At 46.2% G+C, this 19,541-nt stretch overlaps 1 protein-coding gene across 1 annotated transcript; it reads right to left on the bottom strand.

Moving 5' to 3' along the window:
• Positions 1-13,171: 13,171 nt before the first annotated feature.
• LOC125539241 lies at positions 13,172-18,086 on the bottom strand. Its single transcript, XM_048702644.1, has 3 exons — positions 16,622-18,086; positions 13,722-13,781; positions 13,172-13,597 (listed from the first exon to the last, which is right to left on the bottom strand). Exons 1-2 carry the CDS (start codon positions 17,904-17,906, stop codon positions 13,732-13,734), a joined length of 1,335 nt encoding a protein of 444 aa, XP_048558601.1. The 5' UTR covers positions 17,907-18,086; the 3' UTR covers positions 13,172-13,597; positions 13,722-13,731.
• Positions 18,087-19,541: the final 1,455 nt, after the last annotated feature.

Here is a 19,541-nt window from a genome sequence, read left to right as displayed (position 1 = left end):
ATGCCAGCACCACGTGTTGCACTGCAGCTCCCCGGCCGGCGAGGTCTGCGAGGACACGGCACCACGCATGTTGCATGTTGCATTGCAGGTCCGCCGCCGTGGCGAGATTCAGATTGCAGCGTCCCTGGTCGACGACGAGATCATGGGGTCGCAGCGCTGCTATGTTTGCGTCTAGGAACGAGAAGAAGCGAGTGGAGCGGTTGCAATAGGTGGTAGTACGCGCAGCAGAGATTTTCTAGCTCTTGCAGCGGGTGGCTGCCGCCAGTGACGACGGGTCGGTGGCCGGTGGTGGCTGTTGCTGCGTCGGCGGAAGGAGATGAGGATTTGGGATACGGGAGAGAACGAGCGAGGAAGAAAGAAAGAAAACATGTGGTGGTTGGAGGAGATAGGTGGAGAGAGAGGAAGCGGTGCGTGGGGTCGCAGCTGACATGTGGCGGAAGCTCTGTTGGAAAAGGCAGTGCCTAGGAGCCGCTTAGGCATGCCTAGGCGCTAGGCAATGGCCAAACGCCTCGCCTAGGGCATAAATGGAGGTCTAGGCAGGGAAAGCAAGGAATTGCCTACCCAAGCAAGAAATCATGCCACATACTGCACTGATATGCCAAACAGGTTATATTACAACGTTAGTAGCCGGCAATTAACTTATTTATATGCCCTAAATTAATATCAACACCCATATAATAATCACAAATACACTTCGAGTAAAAACCATATTACCGCCTAGGCCGCGCCTATGGCGCTTAGGCACCGCCTAGGCACTAGGCGAAGGACAACTGCCCCGCTTACGCCTACCGCTTTTTCCAACCTTGGGCGGAAGCAGGAGGCGGCTGAAGTTCCGTTGTTATCAGCCGGTTTAAGAACAGCGTTTTCCCATAATATATCGTCGCCTGGCCGCCAACTGGCGCTAAAATTGGCGTGGGGGTGATCGGGTTCTCAGCCGCCGCCCCCACGTTGCCCCCGGCGCCGATTTCGGACCACTTTTAGCGCAAATTAGCCCATTTTCCAGACCACTTTTGGCGCAAATTGGCCCGCTATCGGTGCAAATTGACCAATTTCAGTCCATATTCGCCGTGCTTCGGCGCAAATTCAACAGAAGCTATTTTTTATCACATAGTTCATCACAAAAAACCAAATAGAAATCAAATAGTTCAATACAAATTATATAGTTCAACAAATAAAAACGCATATTTCATCACACGTCGAGTTACGCGTTGCCCTTGAGGCTCCATAGGTGCTCCACTAGATCTTGCTACAGTTGTTGATGTACATGTGGGTCTCGGATCTCCTGACGCATATTGAGAAAGACAGTCCGGGTTACCGGTAGCTGGTGATCAACTTGGGCAAGAGGACCCTGCCTGTAATATGGTTCAGTGTCAAATATTGGCTCTTCCTGCTCGCTCTCAATGATCATGTTGTGCAAGATGACATAGCAAGTCATGATCTCCCACATTTGATCTTTTGACCAGGTCTGAGCGGGGTACCGGACAACGGCAAATCGAGAATGGAGCACACCAAATGCCTACTCGACATCCTTCCTGCAAGCCTCCTGACACTTGGCAAAGTAGGAGTTCTTGCCTCCTGGCACAGGGCTCGAGATAGTCATCACAAATGTGGACCATCTCGGATAGATGCCATCTGCTAGGTAGTATCCCTTGTTGTAGTGTCGTCCATTTGTTGGAAATATGCCCTAGAGGCAATAATAAAATGGTTATTATTGTATTTCCTTGTTCATGATAATCGTCTATTGTTCATGCTATAATTGTATTAATCGGAAACTGTAATACATGTGTGAATACATAGACCACAACATGTCCCTAGTAAGCCTCTAGTTGACTAGCTCGTTGATCAATAGATGGTCATGGTTTTCTGACCATGGACATTGGATGTCATTGATAACAGGATCACATCATTAAGAGAATGATGTGATGGACAAGACCCAATCTTAAGTGTAGCACAAGATCGCGTAGTTTGTTTGCTAAAGCTTTTCTAATGTCAAGTATCATTTCCTTAGACCATGAGATTGTGCAACTCCCGGATACCGCAGGAATGCTTTGGGTGCACCAAACGTCACAAGTAACTGGGTGGCTATAAAGGTGCACTACATGTATCTCCGAAAGTGTCTGTTGGGTTGGCATGAATCAAGACTGGGATTTGTCACTCTGTATGACGGAGAGGTATCTCTGGGCCCACTCGGTAATGCATCATCATAATGAGCTCATTGTGACTAAGTAGTTGGTCACGGGATCATGCATTACGGAACGAGTAAAGTGACTTGCTGGTAACGACATTGAACGAGGTATTGGGATACCGACGATCGAATCTCGGGCAAGTAACGTAGCGATTGACAAAGGGAATTGTATATGGGATTGCTTGAATCCTCGACATCGTGGTTCATCCGATGAGATCATCGTGGAACATGTGGGAGCCAACATGGGTATCCAGATCCCGCTGTTGGTTATTGGCCGGAGAGTTGTCTCGGTCATGTCTGCATGATTCCCGAACCCGTAGGGTCTACACACTTAAGGTCGGATGACGCTAGGGTTATAGGGAAAGTTTGTATGTGGTTACTGAATGTTGTTCGGAGTCCCGTATGCGATCCCGGACGTCACGAGGACTTCCTAAATGGTTCAGAGGTAAAGAATAATATATAGGAAGTGAGGTTTTGACCACCGGAAGTGTTTCGGGCGTCATCGGTAATGTATCGGGACCACAGGAGGGTTCCGGGGGTCCACCGGGAGGGGCCACCAGCCCCAGAGGCTTGCATGGGCCAAGAGTGGGAAGGGACTAGCCCCTGAGTGGGCTGATGCGCCTCCCACCAGGGCCCAAGGCGCAGCTAGGAGGAGAAGGGGGGAAACCCTAGGCGCAGATGGGCCTAAGGCCCATCCTAGGGCGCGTCCCCCTCTCCCCCTCCTGGCCGCCCCCCTCCATCCCATCTAGGGCTGCCCCCCTAGGGGTGGGAACCCTAGAGGGGGCGCACCCTCATCCCCTCCTCCTATAAATAGTGGGGGTTTTGGGGCTGCCCAACACACGAGTCTCTCTCCCTCTTGGCGCAGCCCTACCCCTCTCCCTCCTCGTCTCTTGCAGTGCTTGGCGAAGCCCTGCTGGCGTGCCACGCTCCTCCACCATCACCACGCCGTCGTGCTGCTGCTGGACGGAGTCTTCCCCAACCTCTCCCTCTCTCCTTGCTGGATCAAGGCGTGGGAGACGTCACCGGGCTGTACGTGTGTTGAACGCAGAGGCGCCGTTGTTCGGCGCTTAGATCGGAATCGATCGCGATCTGAATCGTTGCGTGTACGACTCCACCAACCGCGTTCTTGTAACGCTTCCGCTTAGCGATCTTCAAGGGTATGAAGATGCACTCCCTCTCTCTCGTTGCTAGTATCTCCTAGATTGATCTTGGTGACACGTAGGAAATTTTTGAATTATTGCTACGTTCCCCAACAGTGGCATCATGAGCTAGGTCTATGTGTAGATTCTATGCACGAGTAGAACACAAAGAAGTTGTGGGCGATGATTTGTTCAATTTTCTTATCGTTACTAGTCTTATCTTGATTCGGCGGCATTGTGGGATGAAGCGGCCCGGACCGACCTTACACATACGCTTACGTGAGACTGGTTCCACCGACTGACATGCACTTGATGTATAAGGTGGCTGGCGGGTGTCTGTCTCTCCCACTTTAGTCGGATCGGATTCGATGAAAAGGGTCCTTATGAAGGGTAAATAGCAATTGGCATATCACCGTTGTGGTTTTGCATAGGTAAGAAACGTTCTTGCTAGAAACCCATAGCAGCCACGTAAAACATGCAACAACAATTAGAGGATGTCTAACTTGTTTTTGCAGGGTTTGCTTTGTGATGTGATATGGCCAAAAGGATGTGATGAATGATATATGTGATGTATGAGATTGATCATGTTCTTGTAATAGGAATCACGACTTGCATGTCGATGAGTATGACAACCGGCAGGAGCCATATGAGTTGTCTTAATTTATTTATGACCCGCGTGTCAATGAAAATGCATGTAATTACTTTACTTTATTGCTAACTGTTAGCCATAGTAGTAGAAGTAATAGTTGGCGAGGCAACTTCATGAAGACACGATGATGGACATCATGGTGTCATGCTGGTGACGATGGTGTTCATGCCGCGCCTCGAAGATGGAGATCAAAGGCGCAAGATGATATTGGCCATATCATGTCACTTTATGATTTGCATGTGATGTTTGTCATGTTTTTACATCTTATTTGCTTAGAACGACGGTAGCATAAATAAGATGATCCCTCATTAAAATATCAAGAATTGTGTTCCCCCTAACTGTGCATTGTTGCTAAGGTCCGTTGTTCCGAAGCACCACGTGATGATCGGGTGTGATAGGTTCTAACGTTCGCATACAACGGGTGTAAGCCAGATTTACACACGCAATACACTTAGGTTAACTTGACGAGCCTAGCATGTACAGACATGGTCTCGGAACACGGAAGACCGAAAGGTTGAACATGAGTCGTATAGTGGATACGATCAACATGAAGATGTTTAGCGATAATGACTAGTCCGTCTCACGTGATGATCGGACACGGCCTAGTTGGCTCGGATCATGTATCACTTACATGACTAGAGGGATGTCTATCTAAGTGGGAGTTCATTGAATAATTTGATTAGATGAACTTAATTATCATGAACATAGTCAAAAGGTCTTTGCAAATTATGTCGTAGCTCACGCTTTGGTTCTAGTGTTTTAGATATGTTCCTAGAGAAAATTTAGTTGAGAGTTGACAGTAGCAATTATGCGGACTGTGTCCGTGAACTGAGGATTGTCCTCATTGCTGCACAGAAGGGTTATGCCGCTCAGTGTGTTGAACCTCGAGCATCGTCTATAGATGTTGGGAAACATCTGACATACACGTTTTGATGACTACGTGATAGTTCAGTGCGTAATACTAACAGTTTAGAATTGTGGCACCAAAGACGTTTTTGAAACGTCGCAGAACATATGAGATGTTCCAAATACTGAAATTGGAATATTAGACTAGTGCCCACGTCAAGAGGTATGAGACCTCTGACAAGTTTCTTAAGCCTGCAAACTAAGGGAGAAAAACTCAATCGTTGAGCATGTGCTCAGATTGTCTGAGTTCTACAATCGCTTGAATTGAGTGGGAGTTAATATTCCAGATGAGATAGTGATGGTTCTCCATAGTCACTGCCACCAAGCTATTGGAGCTTCGTGATGAACTATAACATATCAGGGATAGACATGATGATCCTTGAGCAACTCGCGATGTTTGACACTGCGAAAGTAGAAATCAAGTAGGAGCATCAATTGTTGATGGTTAAACCACTAGTTTCAAGAAGGGCAAGGGAAAGAAGGGATACTTCATGAGACGGCAAATCAGTTGCTGCTCTAGTGAAGAAACCCAAGGTTGAACCAAACCCGAGACTAAGTGCTTCTATAATGAGGGGAACGGTCACTGAAGCAGAACTACCCTAGATACTTGGTAGATGAGAAGGCTGGCAAGATCGACAGAAGTATTTTGGATATATGTTATATTAATGTGTACTTTACTAGTACTCCTAGTAGCACCAGGGTAACAAACACCGGTTCGGTTGCTAAGTGTTAGTAACTCGAAATAAAAGGCTACGGAGACTAGCTAAAGGTGAGATGACGATATGTTGGAAGTGTTTCCAAGGTTGATGTGATCAAACATCACACGCTCCCTCTACCATCGGGATTGGTGTTAAACCGAAATAATTGTTATTTGGTGTTTGCGTTGAGCATAGACATAATTGGATTATGTTTATTGCCATACGGTTATTCATTTCAGGAGAATAATGGTTACTCTGTTTATTTGAATAATACCTTCAATGGTCTTGCACCTAAAATGAATGGTTTATTGAATCTCGATCGTAGTGATACACATGTTCATGCCAAAAGATATAAGATAGTAATGATAGTACCACATACTTGTGGCACTGCCATTTGAGTCATGTTGGTATAAAACGCATGAAGAAGCTCCATGTTGATGGATCTTTGGACTCACTCGTTTCTAAAAAGATTGAGACATGCGAACCATGTCTATTGGTAGATATGCATGAAGAAACTCCATGCAGATGGATCGTTTGGACTCACTTGATTTTGAATCACTTGAGACATGCAGATCATACCACATGGGCAAGATGACTGAAAGGCCTCGTTTTCAGTAAGATGGAATAAGAAAGCAACTTGTTGGAAGTAATACATTTTGATGTGTGCAGTCCAATGAGTGCTGAGGCACGCAGTGGATATCGTTATGTTCTTACTTCACAGATGATTTGAGTAGATGCTGAGTATATTTACTTGATGAAACACAAGTCTGAATTATTGAAAGGTTTAAGTAATTTCAGAGTGAAGTTGAAGATCGTCGTGACAAGATGATAAAATGTCTATGATATGATCATAGAGATGAATATCTGAGTTACGATTTTGGCACACAATTAAGACATTGTGGAAATTGTTTCACAACTAATACCGCCTGGACCACCATAGTGTGATGGTGTGTCCGAACATCATAACTGCACCCTATTGGATATGGTGCATACCATGATGTCTCTTATCGAATTACCACTATCGTTTATGGGTTAGGCATTAGAGACAACCACATTCACTTTAAATAGGGCACCACACAATTCCGTTGAGACGACACCGTATGAACTATGGTTTAGAGAAACCTAAGCTGTCGTTTCTTAAAAGTTTGGGGCTGTGATGCTTATGTGAAAAAGTTTTAGGCTGATAAGCTCGAACCCAAAGCGGATAAATGCATCTTCATAGAATACCCAAAAATAGTTGGGTATACCTCCTATTTCAGATCCGGAAGCGAAAGTGATTGTTTCTAGAAACGGGTCCTTTCTCGAGGAAAAGTTTCTCTCGAAAGAATTGAGTGGGAGGATGGTGGAGACTTGATGAGGTTATTGAACTGTCACTTCAACTAGTGTGTAGCAGGGCACATGAAGTTGTTCCTGTGGCACCTACACCAATTGAAGTGGAAGCTTATTATAGTGATCATGAAACTTCGGATCAAGTCACTACCAAACCTCATAGGTCGACAAGGATGCATACTACTTCAGAGAGGTACGTAATCCTATCTTGGAAGTCATGTTGCTAGACAACAATGAACCTACGAGCTATGGAGAAGCGATGGTGGGCCCGGATTCCGACGAATGGCTCGAGGCCATAAAATCCGAGAGAGGATCTATGTATAAAACAAAGTATAGACTTTGAAAGAACTACTTGATGGTCGTAAGGCTGTTGAGTGCAGATGGATTTTAAAAGGAAGACAGACAATGATGGTAAGTGTCACCATTAAGAAAGCTCGACCTGTCGTTAAGATGTCTCCCGACAAGTTCAAGGAGTTGACTACGATGAGACTCTTTCACTCGTAGCGATGCTAAGAGTCTGTTGGAATTATGTTAGTAGTTACTGCATTATTTATGAAATCTTGCAGATAGGATGTCAAAACATTGTTTCCTCGACGATTTTCTTGAGGAAAGGTTGTATGTGATACAACCAGAAGGTTTTGTCAATCCTGAAAGATGCTAACAAGTATGCAAAGCTCCAGCAATCCTTCTAAGGACTGTAGTAAGCATCTCGGAATTGGAATGTACGCTTTGATGAGATGATCAAAGATTTTGGGTTTATACAAAGTTTATGAGAAATTTGTATTTCCAAAGAAGTGAGTGGGAACACTATAGAATTTTTGATGAGTATATGTTGTTAACATATTTTTGATCAGAAATGATGTAGAATTTCTGGAAAGCATGCAGGGTTATTTGAAAAGTGTTTTTCAATGGAAAACCTGGATTAAGCTACTTGAACATTGAGCATCAAAATCTATAAGGATAGATCAAAAACGCTTAATAGTACTTTCAAATGAATACATACCGTGACAAGATTTTGAATGAGTTCAAAATAGATCAGCAAAGAAGGAGTTCTTGGCTGTGTTACAAGGTGTGAGTATTGAGTAAGACTCAAGACCTGACCACTACAGAAGAGAGAGAAAGGACGAAGGTCGTCCCCTATGCTTTAGACATAGGCTCTACAGTATGCTATGCTGTGTACGACACCTGAAGTGTGCCTTGCCATGAGTCAATCAAGGGGTACAAGAGTGATCCAGGAATGGATCACATGACAGCGGTCGAACTTATCCTTAGTAACTAGTGGACTAAGGAATTTTCTCGATTATGGAGGTGGTAAAAGAGTTCGTCGTAAAGGGTTACGTCGATGCAAACTTTGACACTAATCCAGATGACTCTGAGTAGTAAACCGGATTCGTATAGTAGAGCAGTTATTTAGAATAGCTCAAAGTAGTGCGTGGTAGCTGCATCTACAAGATGACATAGAGATTTGCAAAGCACACATGGATCTGAAAGGTTCAGACCCATTGACTAATAAACCTCTCTCACAAGCAAGATATGAACAAACCCCATGGGTGTTGGATTCATTACAATCACATAGTGATGTGAACTAGATTATTGACTCTAGTGCAAGTGGGAGACTATTGGAAATATGCCCTAGAGGCAATAATAAAATGGTTATTATTGTATTTCCTTGTTCATGATAATTGTCTATTGTTCATGCTATAATTGTATTAACCGGAAACTGTAATACATGTGTGAATACATAGACCACAACATGTCCCTAGTAAGCCTCCAGTTGACTAGCTCGTTGATCAATAGATGGTCATGGTTTCCTGACCATGGACATTGGATGTCATTGATAACGAGATCACATCATTAGGAGAATGATGTGATGGATAAGACCCAATCTTAAGCATAGCACAAGATCATGTAGTTCGTTTGCTAAAGCTTTTCTACTGTCAAGTATCATTTCCTTAGACCATGAGATTGTGCAACTCCCGGATACCGTAGGAATGCTTTGGGTGCACCAAACGTCACAACGTAACTAGGCGGCTATAAAGGTGCACTACAGGTATCTTCGAAAGTGTCTGTTGGGTTGGCACGAATCGAGACTGGGATTTGTCACTCCGTATGATGGAGAGGTATCTCTGGCCCCACTCGGTAATGCATCATCATAATGAGCTCATTGTGACTAAGTAGTTGGCCACGGGATCATGCATTACGGAACGAGTAAAGTGACTTGCTGGTAACGAGATTGAACGAGGTACTGGGATACCGACGATCGAATCTTGGGCAAGTAACATACCGATTGACAAAGGGAATTGTATACGGGATTGCTTGAATCCTCGACATCGTGGTTCATCCGATGAGATCATCGTGGAACATGTGGGAGCCAACATGGGTATCCAGATCCCGCTGTTGGTTATTAGATGGAGAGTTGTCTCGGTCATGTCTGCATGATTCCCGAACCCGTAGGGTCTACACACTTAAGGTCTGATGACGCTAGGGTTATAGGGAAAGTTTGTACGTGGTTACCGAATGTTGTTCGGAGTCCCGGATGAGATCCCGGACGTCACGAGGAGTTCTGGAATGGTCCGGAGGTAAAGAATAATATATAGGAAGTGAGGTTTTGACCACCAGAAGTGTTTCAGGCGTCATCGGTAATGTACCGGGACCATAGGAGGGTTCCGGGGGTCCACTAGGAGGGGCCACCAGCCCCGGAGGCTTGCATGGGCCAAGAGTGGGAAGGGACCAGCCCCTGAGTGGGCTGGTGCGCCTCCCACCAGGGCCCAAGGCGCAGCTAGGAGGAGAAGGGGGAAACACTAGGCGCAGATGGGCCTAAGGCCCACCCTAGGGCGCGCCCCCCTCTCCCCCTCTTGGTCGCCCCCCTCCATCCCATCTAGGGCTGCTGCCCCCCTAGGGGTGGGAACCCTAGAGGGGGCGCACCCTCATCCCCTCCTCCTATAAATAGTGGGGGTTTTGGGGCTGCCCAACACACGAGTCTCTCTCCCTCTTGGCGCAGCCCTACCCCTCTCCCTCCTCGTCTCTTGCAGTGCTTGGCAAAGCCCTGCTGGCGTGCCACGCTCCTCCACCATCACCACGCCGTCGTGCTGCTGCTGGACGGAGTCTTCCCCAACCTCTCCCTCTCTCCTTGTTGGATCAAGGCGCGAGAGACGTCACCGGGCTGTACGTGTGTTGAACGCGGAGGCGCAGTTGTTCGGAGCTTAGATCGGAATCGACCGCGATCTGAATCGCTGCGTGTACGACTCCACCAACCGCGTTCTTGTAACGCTTCCGCTTAGCGATCTTCAAGGGTATGAAGATGCACTCCCTCTCTCTCATTGCTAGTATCTCCTAGATTGATCTTGGTGACACGTAGGAAATTTTTGAATTATTGCTACGTTCCCTAACACCATTGACCTCGAAGTTGATCGGAGGAGAATGACCTTCAACAAGCTTGGAAAAGACAGCAGAGTACTGCAGTACGTTGATGTAATTGTGAGTTCCTGGCATACCAAAGAAGGAGTGCCAAATCTAGAGGTCGTGTGTGGCCACTGCCTCAAGTACCACACTGCAACCGCCTTTGGCGCCTTTGCACATCCCCTACCAAGCAAATGGATAGTTTTTCCATTTCCAATGCATGCAGTCGATGCTTCCAAGCATCCCAGGAAATCCTCTTGCTGCATTCTGTGCTAAGATCCGAGCAGTGTCTTCAGCATTGGGTGATCACGAGTATTGCGGTCCAAACACTACCAGCACTACCCTGCAGAACTTGTAGAAACACTCAATGGTCGTGGACTCGGCCATGCTTCCATAGTCTTCCAGTGAATCACCGGGAGCTCCGTATGCAAGCATCCTTATAGCCGTCGTGCACTTCTGGAGTGAGGTGAATCCAAGTGTGCCCGTGCAATCCTTCTTGCACTTGAAGTAGTTGTCGAACTCACGGATGGAATTCACAATCCCGAGGAAGGGCTTTCGGCTCATCCGAAAACGGCGCCAAATACTTTGTCGTCGTGCAGTGGAGCGTCAGCGAAGTAGTCGGAGTAGAGCAAGCAATAGCCTTCCAGTCGATGCCTTTGCTTTGCCTTCAGCCGGCCCAGCACCGAGCCACCTCGTCCGCGGCTTTGCATTGCTCGCGAGCAGGCGGCCAGGGCGGCGAGGACCATGAGATGCTCTTCGTCCTGGGTGTCGAAATCGGCTTCCTTCTCTAGGAGCACCGCGAGCCCCTCCTCGTCGTCGGAGTCCATGGCCGAGTAGACAAATCGCCGAACACCAGACGGGCGTGGTAGGCACACAGCCGCCGGTATTCCAGCCCTGCGTGGCCGGAACATCGGAAAGCTCGCCCAGGAACGGGGTGGAGGATGCCGCGGCGGAGCCCTCTCTTTTTTCGACGGGGGGATGGCCTATCTAGCGGCGGTGGGTGGGTGGGCGGTGCCAGGATCGACAAGGTGGCGGCAGGGGCGTGCGCGCGTGGGGGGGGGGTCTGGACGTGCAAGATGCGTTTTCGCCTGACGGTGGTGGCCCCGATGCGGTTTTCCCTTCCGCCAGCCAGTGCGCTGGGTTCGTCCTAGGATCGCCGAGCCGGCGGATTTCAACGTCCTGGGGGCGCGACTGGGATTTTTTGGCGCCGACGCTAAAAAACTTGCCCTGGGGGCCTGGTGGGGGCGGGAGTGGAGATGCTCTAACCTGGGTACATGCCACCCAGACAACTTTAGAGAAAATAGTATTGGGCCCGCGGAGTAAAAAAATAGATGTACCTCACTGCACACTCTGCACAACACGTTCCCTTGCGCAGATGTGCACGACAAGGGTATTTGCATGTATGAACCGATGTATGTCCACTTTTCTCATTTCAATGAACTTTAGCGTACAAATCACCTCTGCCTGGACGACCGGTTGCATAGCTGCGATCAGTTGCCGCTGCGGGCAGGCTGCAATCGGTCTTTGCATCATGTGCGCAGCTGGTCATGTAGTAGGGTTAAGGCAAGCTGGGTAGGGCCAAAATTATCATTGGAGTTACTGCTGCTCTTTCATTTGGAATTCCCTAGTTATGACTTTGATGTAAGACTCAAACATAATAGCCTTAATTATGTAAGACTTTAACCGTTAATGGGTGTAACCTGTGATATCAGTTCGTTGTGTTAACTGGACATTGATTTTGAGATCACTATGCACACACAAATCGTTGTCTTCGGTCATCTAGACCAGGGTCCCCACAAGAGGGCACACAATGCTCGACCTTTTGCCGACGGAGGAGATGTTGTGGTGGAGATTGGAGAGTAAGTAGGAAGGGATGAGGGAGAGATGGGTAAGAGTCCAAGCAAGAGGTTTTTGTGTGTTGTGTCTCTGCTCTCGTCTTTTTACCACAAGAGTATGTCGGAGTACGATAAATTGCAAAGGTGTAGCGAATTGAGTTTAAAGGATGCAAACACGAGGGCTCGATGATATTTCTTTTGTCCGGTGTTTGGATAGCCTCTCTATCCTAGTCATCAAGTTGATGGAGGCTTCGAACAACAAAAACTTTAAATAACACAAAAAGCATCATTTGAGTCGCCCACCAGTTGCAACCCCACCTATTCCATCATGGCTACAAATGTTAAAGCCTCTTGGGGTAGACCTTGACACACAAAAAGGGATCTTCGAGTCTTATACAGACGAGTCATTCACACTAAATGACAACCATTTAGGAGGCGTACAACCTTCAAGAGGAACAAGCAAAGTAATGTCACTTGGATAAGCTCTTCGACGATCTTCAATCAAAACACTATCAAGAACTCATATGATCTCACTCTCACAGAAGACACTCGAAGCAAACAAGAGAAACACTCAGGAATTGAGATTCAAGCACGAGGAGAGTTTGGCGTTCAAATAATCAATTAAGTGCTCATGGATCACCCAACAACTATCTTGCCTTGGGGTTCAGGCCAACCCTACTACTGAAGTAGAAAGCATCATATTCCGGTTTTTCCAACACTTGATCAGGAACCGGGCGCAGAAATTCCTTTAAGAGAAGGGGATGCCTACAACCAATGCCTAAATAAAGGCATATGTCGAAAAGTGCAACTACTAATAGATTCAGTAAAAGAAGGCCTGGAACGACTTGGATGAAATGACTACGAAAATTAAGTGAAAAAAGTTGGAATTGGTTTGAGGTCGCCACAATGAAAAGATAAACTTTGAGTCATTCATAGGTGGACGTGCCCAGTGGTCAAAATGCTGTCCAAACAACGTAATTGCCTAATCAATGACAAACCCTGCCTCGATAGTGCTGGTAATTAATGTGTGAAAAATGGCAAATATGCGGTGTTAGCATCCACACATCAGCAGCTTTATAAGAGTTGCCACTGGTATGCCACTTTGCATGTTCACGGACATACAACTCACAAAATAAAAAATGTAGGATCTAAATGACACCCAAGCAGGTTTAGTTGCCCGCTGGTATATTTACTCGCAACAACAGCCGCTAAGGTACTGTAAACAAAGCCAAGCTAAAATACGATGACATAACCTGAGCAACGGCACATGGTACATTTGCAGAACATAAATATCTTTACAGTGTATCTATATGAATAACTCTCTCCAGCAAAGCTTGCCCCCAGGTTTCAAGGCACAGCAATCTAACTCCATAACACCTTCAATCAAGCAAACCCACTTTCTCGATCACAAGTATTCGCATCTTGCACCTCAGTTTGCTCAACGGAGTCACTTTTGCCTGCGTCAATTATAATATATTATAGGTTGGCAGGATTTCACTAGAAGCAATAATTCTCGCCTTTTCAATCAAGTAAAAAAAATGAAGAAGAACAATAAGACAACAACACCCGGCAATAACTCACTTTCTTGACCTCAAGTATTCGTATCTTGCACCTCAGTTTGCCCAAGGGAATCACTTCTACCTGGATCAATTAGAATAGATTATAAGTTGCTAACGTTTCACTGAAGAAAAACAAGTGAGCAAGAACAATAAGGCAAAACAACACCAAGCAATAACCACATTTCAAGTTGGCTTCGGTCAATATCTTATTACAAACTTCACTTCCTTGTTTAGGAAATTGACTTGGTTCAAAGGCATTTTGACCTCTGTTGTTATATGCTAGGGAAATTAAAGATCGACGGTCGGATTCGTACTAGACCAAATCCAACAAAAGTGGTCTCAGGCATTGCGGTCCCCCAAACGTGTGGCCTGGATTTGGTGTGTCAGACGTATTGCTCAAACTGAAGCACCTAGAACCTCAGTTAAAGAAGTTTCCCGCTCCACCGCGACTTCTCTGCTTCAGCACTGCAGTCGCTCCCTCCCTAGCCATCTCTTGCTGTCATTCCACATGCTCACAGAAATTGTCACCACTCCCTGACATCTGCCATACACGCCCTCTCCACCAATCGTGGCAAGCACTCCCCATCATCCGGTCTTCCAATCCCCTGGTCGGGGCGCTAGCACTGCCGCAGGCCGAAGTCCATATCACTGGCCCTCTCTGTGTGTGGGTTGCGGGGGTGCTAGCTGCCGGATGCCAAACCACTGCAGCCCGACCATGCACTGAACACAACATCTTCAACCGCACACACACACACACACAACTTGAAGAGGCAAAATAATATTTCAGAAAGTAGATGTGGAGTACAAAGTTCTTCGATGATCTAGAGTTTATATTTCTGTAAACCATATGCCGATCAAAATCTGAATCCGGTATATGTATTCCACTCCAAGAGGAAACCAAGGAATATGTTGCAGTCTTTGTGTTCAAGTCCAAAGTGATTTTCATTTTTTTATGTCCATTGCAGTGAAATGCTGACCAACTCCAAGTATTACAACGATTTACAAAATCCTTGCTGATTTAAACATTTCAAGTGATCCATCATTGCATTTGCTCTACAACAATATGAAGAAAAAAAGTGTTGATGATTGCATCCATAACTACTGGAGTTTATGTCGACTTTTTTTCTCAAATAGTTGGACGTGTCTAAAGCTTGGCGTGTTTGTATGGCTACATGCTCTTGCTATGTTTCTACTAATAATGGGGTGTTTGTTACGTTACTTTCTCTACGTATACAGAAATTATAATGCATCACCTTGGCAGATTCATGCTCGGACAATTATCTAGAAAGGAAATTAAGGAATTATAAGTCAAAAAACAGTTTTATCGTGTAGCTAACAATAGATATTTTTTCTCCATTGTCAGGACGTAACAATTTTGTTAGCAGAACTACATTTGTGCCTGCAAAGACTTGAAGACCGCAAAGTACCTATAGGTACATTTTCTTTATCTGCAGTTCAATATGGGACTTTGGTTTCTCATACTTTCTAATTCGGTGTCATAATAAAATACTACATGGAAAATATAATGTGTTTTGCATCAATGGTCTTACTTGACCGGTGCTCCAATTATAGTTTGTGTCTAACATAATTATTGGGGTTCCAGATACTTGTGCTGTCATCGAGTACCTTGAATTATTTGATGTAAATAATAATTGTGCTTAATTAACTCTCCTCTAGTTTTTGATATTTATGATTATGGGATGTGTTCTATGATGCAGGGATACGGCACATAGGTGCCGAATCGGTGCAGGACACTGCACCAGGACGGGGATACACATGGATACGCGTGGGATACACGTATCCCAAAGCATCACAATTTTCGAATTAAAATAAGGAAAAAAATCAGAATACAGCTGGAACACGCAGGGTATACCCGAGGAATACGTATGGGGCTGTTACGACTTGATCAGGCCTTTCATTGCTGTTGATAATAGCATCCATAACTAGTGTGGAGTTTATATCAATTTTTATTAAAAAAAAATCTCATCTCAAATAGTTAGGTATCTCAAACTTGCGTATTTGTATGGCTACATGCACTTGCTATATTTCTCCTAATGGGGTGTTTGTTATGTTGCTTTCTCTACATATATAGAAATTATAATGCAGCACCATGGCAGATTCCTGCTCAGACAATTATCTAGAAAGGAAATGAAGGAATTACAAAAATCAGTTTTTTAAATCCTGTAGCTAACAATAGATATTTTTTCTCAATTGTCAGGACGTAACAGTTTTGTTGCACTACATTTGTGCCTGCAAAGACTTGAAGACCGCAAAGTACCTAAAGGTACATTTTCTTTATCTGCAGTTCAATATCGGATTTTGGTTTCTCATACTTTCTAATTCAGTGTACATGTAAATAATAAATGTGCCTAATTAGCTCTCCTCTAATTTTTTATATTTATGATGATAGGCTGTGCAAGCTGTAGAGATTGCCGTAACCATGCTAAGGTTGCGGCTGGATTCACTGCAGCACATGTAACAGTTCTCAACTCAGCAGATTTAATTTCTATTTCCCAACTATCGCAAGAAGCCCTAACAGTCGATGCACTACTCTACCATTGCATCGCATCATCATTATCAATCTCGTCCTCCTAAATCAAGTGTGATAAGTTGCTAGGTTGTAATCTCAGTTTCATCACACGGACAATCCTAGAGCAATGGACATTGTGACGAGAACACAGATCTGTGTTTTGACACCCACATGGTGCTAGATTAGCTAAGCATGGGCTGAACACTGCTTACTGGATGTGGATCTGCTGCCACAATATTGGTGAAGTCAAGCTTCCCTGCTTACTAAAAGGATCCAAATATAACACCCCCTCTTTGACTTTCCAACATGTTTTCAACTAATAGTACATAAATAACAGGGCATAAATGACACCCAGAGCAGTTGTTGCCACAAGGGCGAAAGAGCAGAGGTACCTGGAGTCGTGATATGTTTGGAGATTCCACTGGCAAGGAAGTAGCGCATAAAACCAAGGTGCCTCTTGGGTAGCTTCGCCACTCCTCGCAGAGTCGGCATACTGAGATCAACAGAGAATACTGTCGGCATAGCCCTCATGCCGGTGCCCTTGGCCAACAAGTAAACAATATCATCACCATCCGTGATGCTCAAGGTAGGGTAAGCCATGCGTAGAGATTCCAGGGACAAGACTTCCTCTGCAGCATTCCCCTCCTTGTTGGCGCTTCCGCTCATGAGCTTATGCAACAGCTTATAATGCCTTTTGACATCAGCAGGAATATCAATCTCAGTCGACAGGGCGGAGCATCGAAATTGCCAGCCATTCACTGAAGTGACCGGGATAGGCATGCTCCATGTGGTGGCCCTCCAGGCACCACCGTGCAAGTTCATCTTGACATACTTGATAGTGCTTTTGCTCTGGTCGACAATGATGTCACGGAAATAGTAGGGGCAGCAGTCAAGGAATAACCTCCAATCACTCTTAGAGACAGAAGGCAGAGGCACGTCACGGAGCGTGGGGCTAATTTCCAGCACGTCGCAGAGAAGGATGCCTCGCCAGAGATCGACCCAGCCAACGGTACCTTTAGCACCACCAAGCGTGATCACCTTTGTTGTCTGATGATACGAAAGCATCTGCGATGCGAGAGAGATCGAGGACGAGTTGTCCCTCGGCAGCTCCTTCACATTCAGCTCTATATCCAGCAGCTTGGAGGTCCAACTCCCTGGCTTGCCAACAGGTCTAGACCGGTACACGTGAAGCTTAAAGGTACACATACCCAAGGTTTGAAGGGAGGCCACAGCGTACTTGCCGTCGCCGCAGCTCAGTATGGCGATCTCCTTATCTCCGAAGTAATATGGAGCAGACTTGGGGAGCAGGTCCAGCTTTGGGATTTGGGAGTGCGCCCTGTAGACGAAGTAGTCGCTAAACATCGGATTAGACTCGCCAAAGGGTTGGACGGGGACGCGGAGGAGAACGAGGTCAGCATCCGCGCTGATGACCTTGGGCGCCAGGGACAAACCCTCGGGTTCCGGGCATGCCGCGCTGCTGAAGGAGAAGTGCGAGAGGACTGGCGGGCGGGCGGCGCAGAAAGTCACCGCGATGGGCAGGCCGGTACTCGTCTTGGACGTGGCGGTGGTGGCGTTGCGGCTGGGGCCGATTTGGCCAAAGAGGTCGAGTATGACGGAGCTTGGGATATAGTGGCGGCCCTTGCCCTCGCGGCTCGCAAGGACGGCAGCTGCCGCCATGGATTCCGATTGGTCAATCCACGACCAAATCGGACAAGACTGGAGCTTCAATTGGATTTGGGATACTCATCTGGGGGCCGAAGGAGCGTCAGCCGGCGGCGGAATTCAGGGAGTAGGGTTAGGAATTTTAGGGAGGGCGATGATCCGTTCTCTTCTTCCTAAAGGCCTGGCCTTTTTTTTTGGGAGTGCAACCTGAAAGCCTTTGAAGATCCTCGGTGAGTATCATATAATAGTATCATGCATATGATACTAGTTATATGATACTACCTCCCTAATACATAGTATCATATATTATTATTATGTAGTATTTTATTTATTGTCATGCATGACACAAAGTAGCATAGCATTTATTATGATACGGTATCATGATACTCTATGATACTCCACCATCTCTTTCTTCATTTAAGGTTATGACACCTCATCAAAATTGCTTAGTTGACATGCATGATACTAACTATGATACTACCATTACGACTAGCCTAAGCGAGACAGAGGGAAGCCTCGCGTCGGAGAGCTCCAGATGGGCCGGCCCAGCCGCGCGGGAGGGTACAACCTCCTTTTTCTGTTCTTTTCTACGTTTTCTGTTTACTTTTTTGCTTTACTTTTTACCTTTTTATACTTTAACATATTATAAATATATATCAATAAAATTTTATTTTTTATCAAGCATTTGATTTTTTTTAAATGTGTATAGATAAATTTCTTATCACACGAGAATTTTATAAAAAAACGATTATGTATTCAAAAAATGTTAATTAAGCATTTGAATTTTTTTGAAAAATGTCAATGTGTTTAGAAAAAATGATGGAAATTTTTTATCATGAAAATGTTACTCAAGCATTTGAAAAAATGTTGAACACGTTTTCGGGCCCGTGGGACTGGGGGTACCCAAACCCGTTTGCCTACGGCCCCTCGCGCGGCGCACTGCCTCGGCCCCACGTGCGGCCCATCTTCAGGCCTCGCAGATAAGCCCTCAAGTGGACCCCCTCCTCGCGAGGCGCGCACCATCAGGCATCGCTAGTAGCCTCACGAGGCAGCTTCCCGAGGCCATCTCCCGAGGCCTCCTAGGAGTCGTATGGATCAAGGAACCAACCAAGGAGTCACGCTGCCCCACGCCTTCACGTGGGTGACCCGCGTGGGGACAAATGGAGCCAGAGGAGCGCCAATAGGTCCAGACGAGGAGGTTTGCCTCTTTGGTGCTAAGGGAGCAAGGACAGCTCACCGGTTACCAAGCGATCCCTAAAGGTTGCCTCTTCGGTGCAAAAAGACCAGGACGACGGGCTCGCTAGGACGAAGGTCATCACCGAGCCCACCGGCGCGTCATGGCAGAGAGCTTTGGCAGGCGAAGACCAACTTTAGTCAAGATAAGTTGTACTCTTGTCCCCGTTCGTATTTGGCCGTTGTGGCAACCCTTCCTGCCTGGTGTTTTCGGGGGAAGAGGACCAAGGCCAGCATAAGTAGAGATAGAGTGCCACCATAGAGAGGGATCGATCAACCCTCTTTGTACTCGTGTGTTCATCCTCCCTCGCGAGGCAATCCATCCACAAAGCAGGAGTAGGGTTTTACACCGCAAGGTGGCCCAAACCTGGGTAAACTGTCATGTTTGTAGTTCGTCTTTCCCTTTGCTCGAGCACG

This window comes from Triticum urartu, chromosome 2 (assembly GCF_003073215.2).
Source record: "Triticum urartu cultivar G1812 chromosome 2, Tu2.1, whole genome shotgun sequence".
NCBI lineage: Eukaryota > Viridiplantae > Streptophyta > Magnoliopsida > Poales > Poaceae > Triticum > Triticum urartu.
Note: the sequence above shows the minus strand (reverse complement) of the source record. Positions and strands in the feature narration are given on the sequence as shown.

Coding starts and splice junctions, on each gene's coding strand:
- LOC125539241 (XM_048702644.1), bottom strand. CDS start 17,906: ATGGCGGCAGCTGCCGTCCTTGCGAGCCGCGAGGGCAAGGGCCGCCAC. Junction 13,782..16,621: donor CAAACATATCACGACTCCAG/GTACCTCTGCTC, acceptor TAATTGATCCAG/GTAGAAGTGATTCCCTTGGG.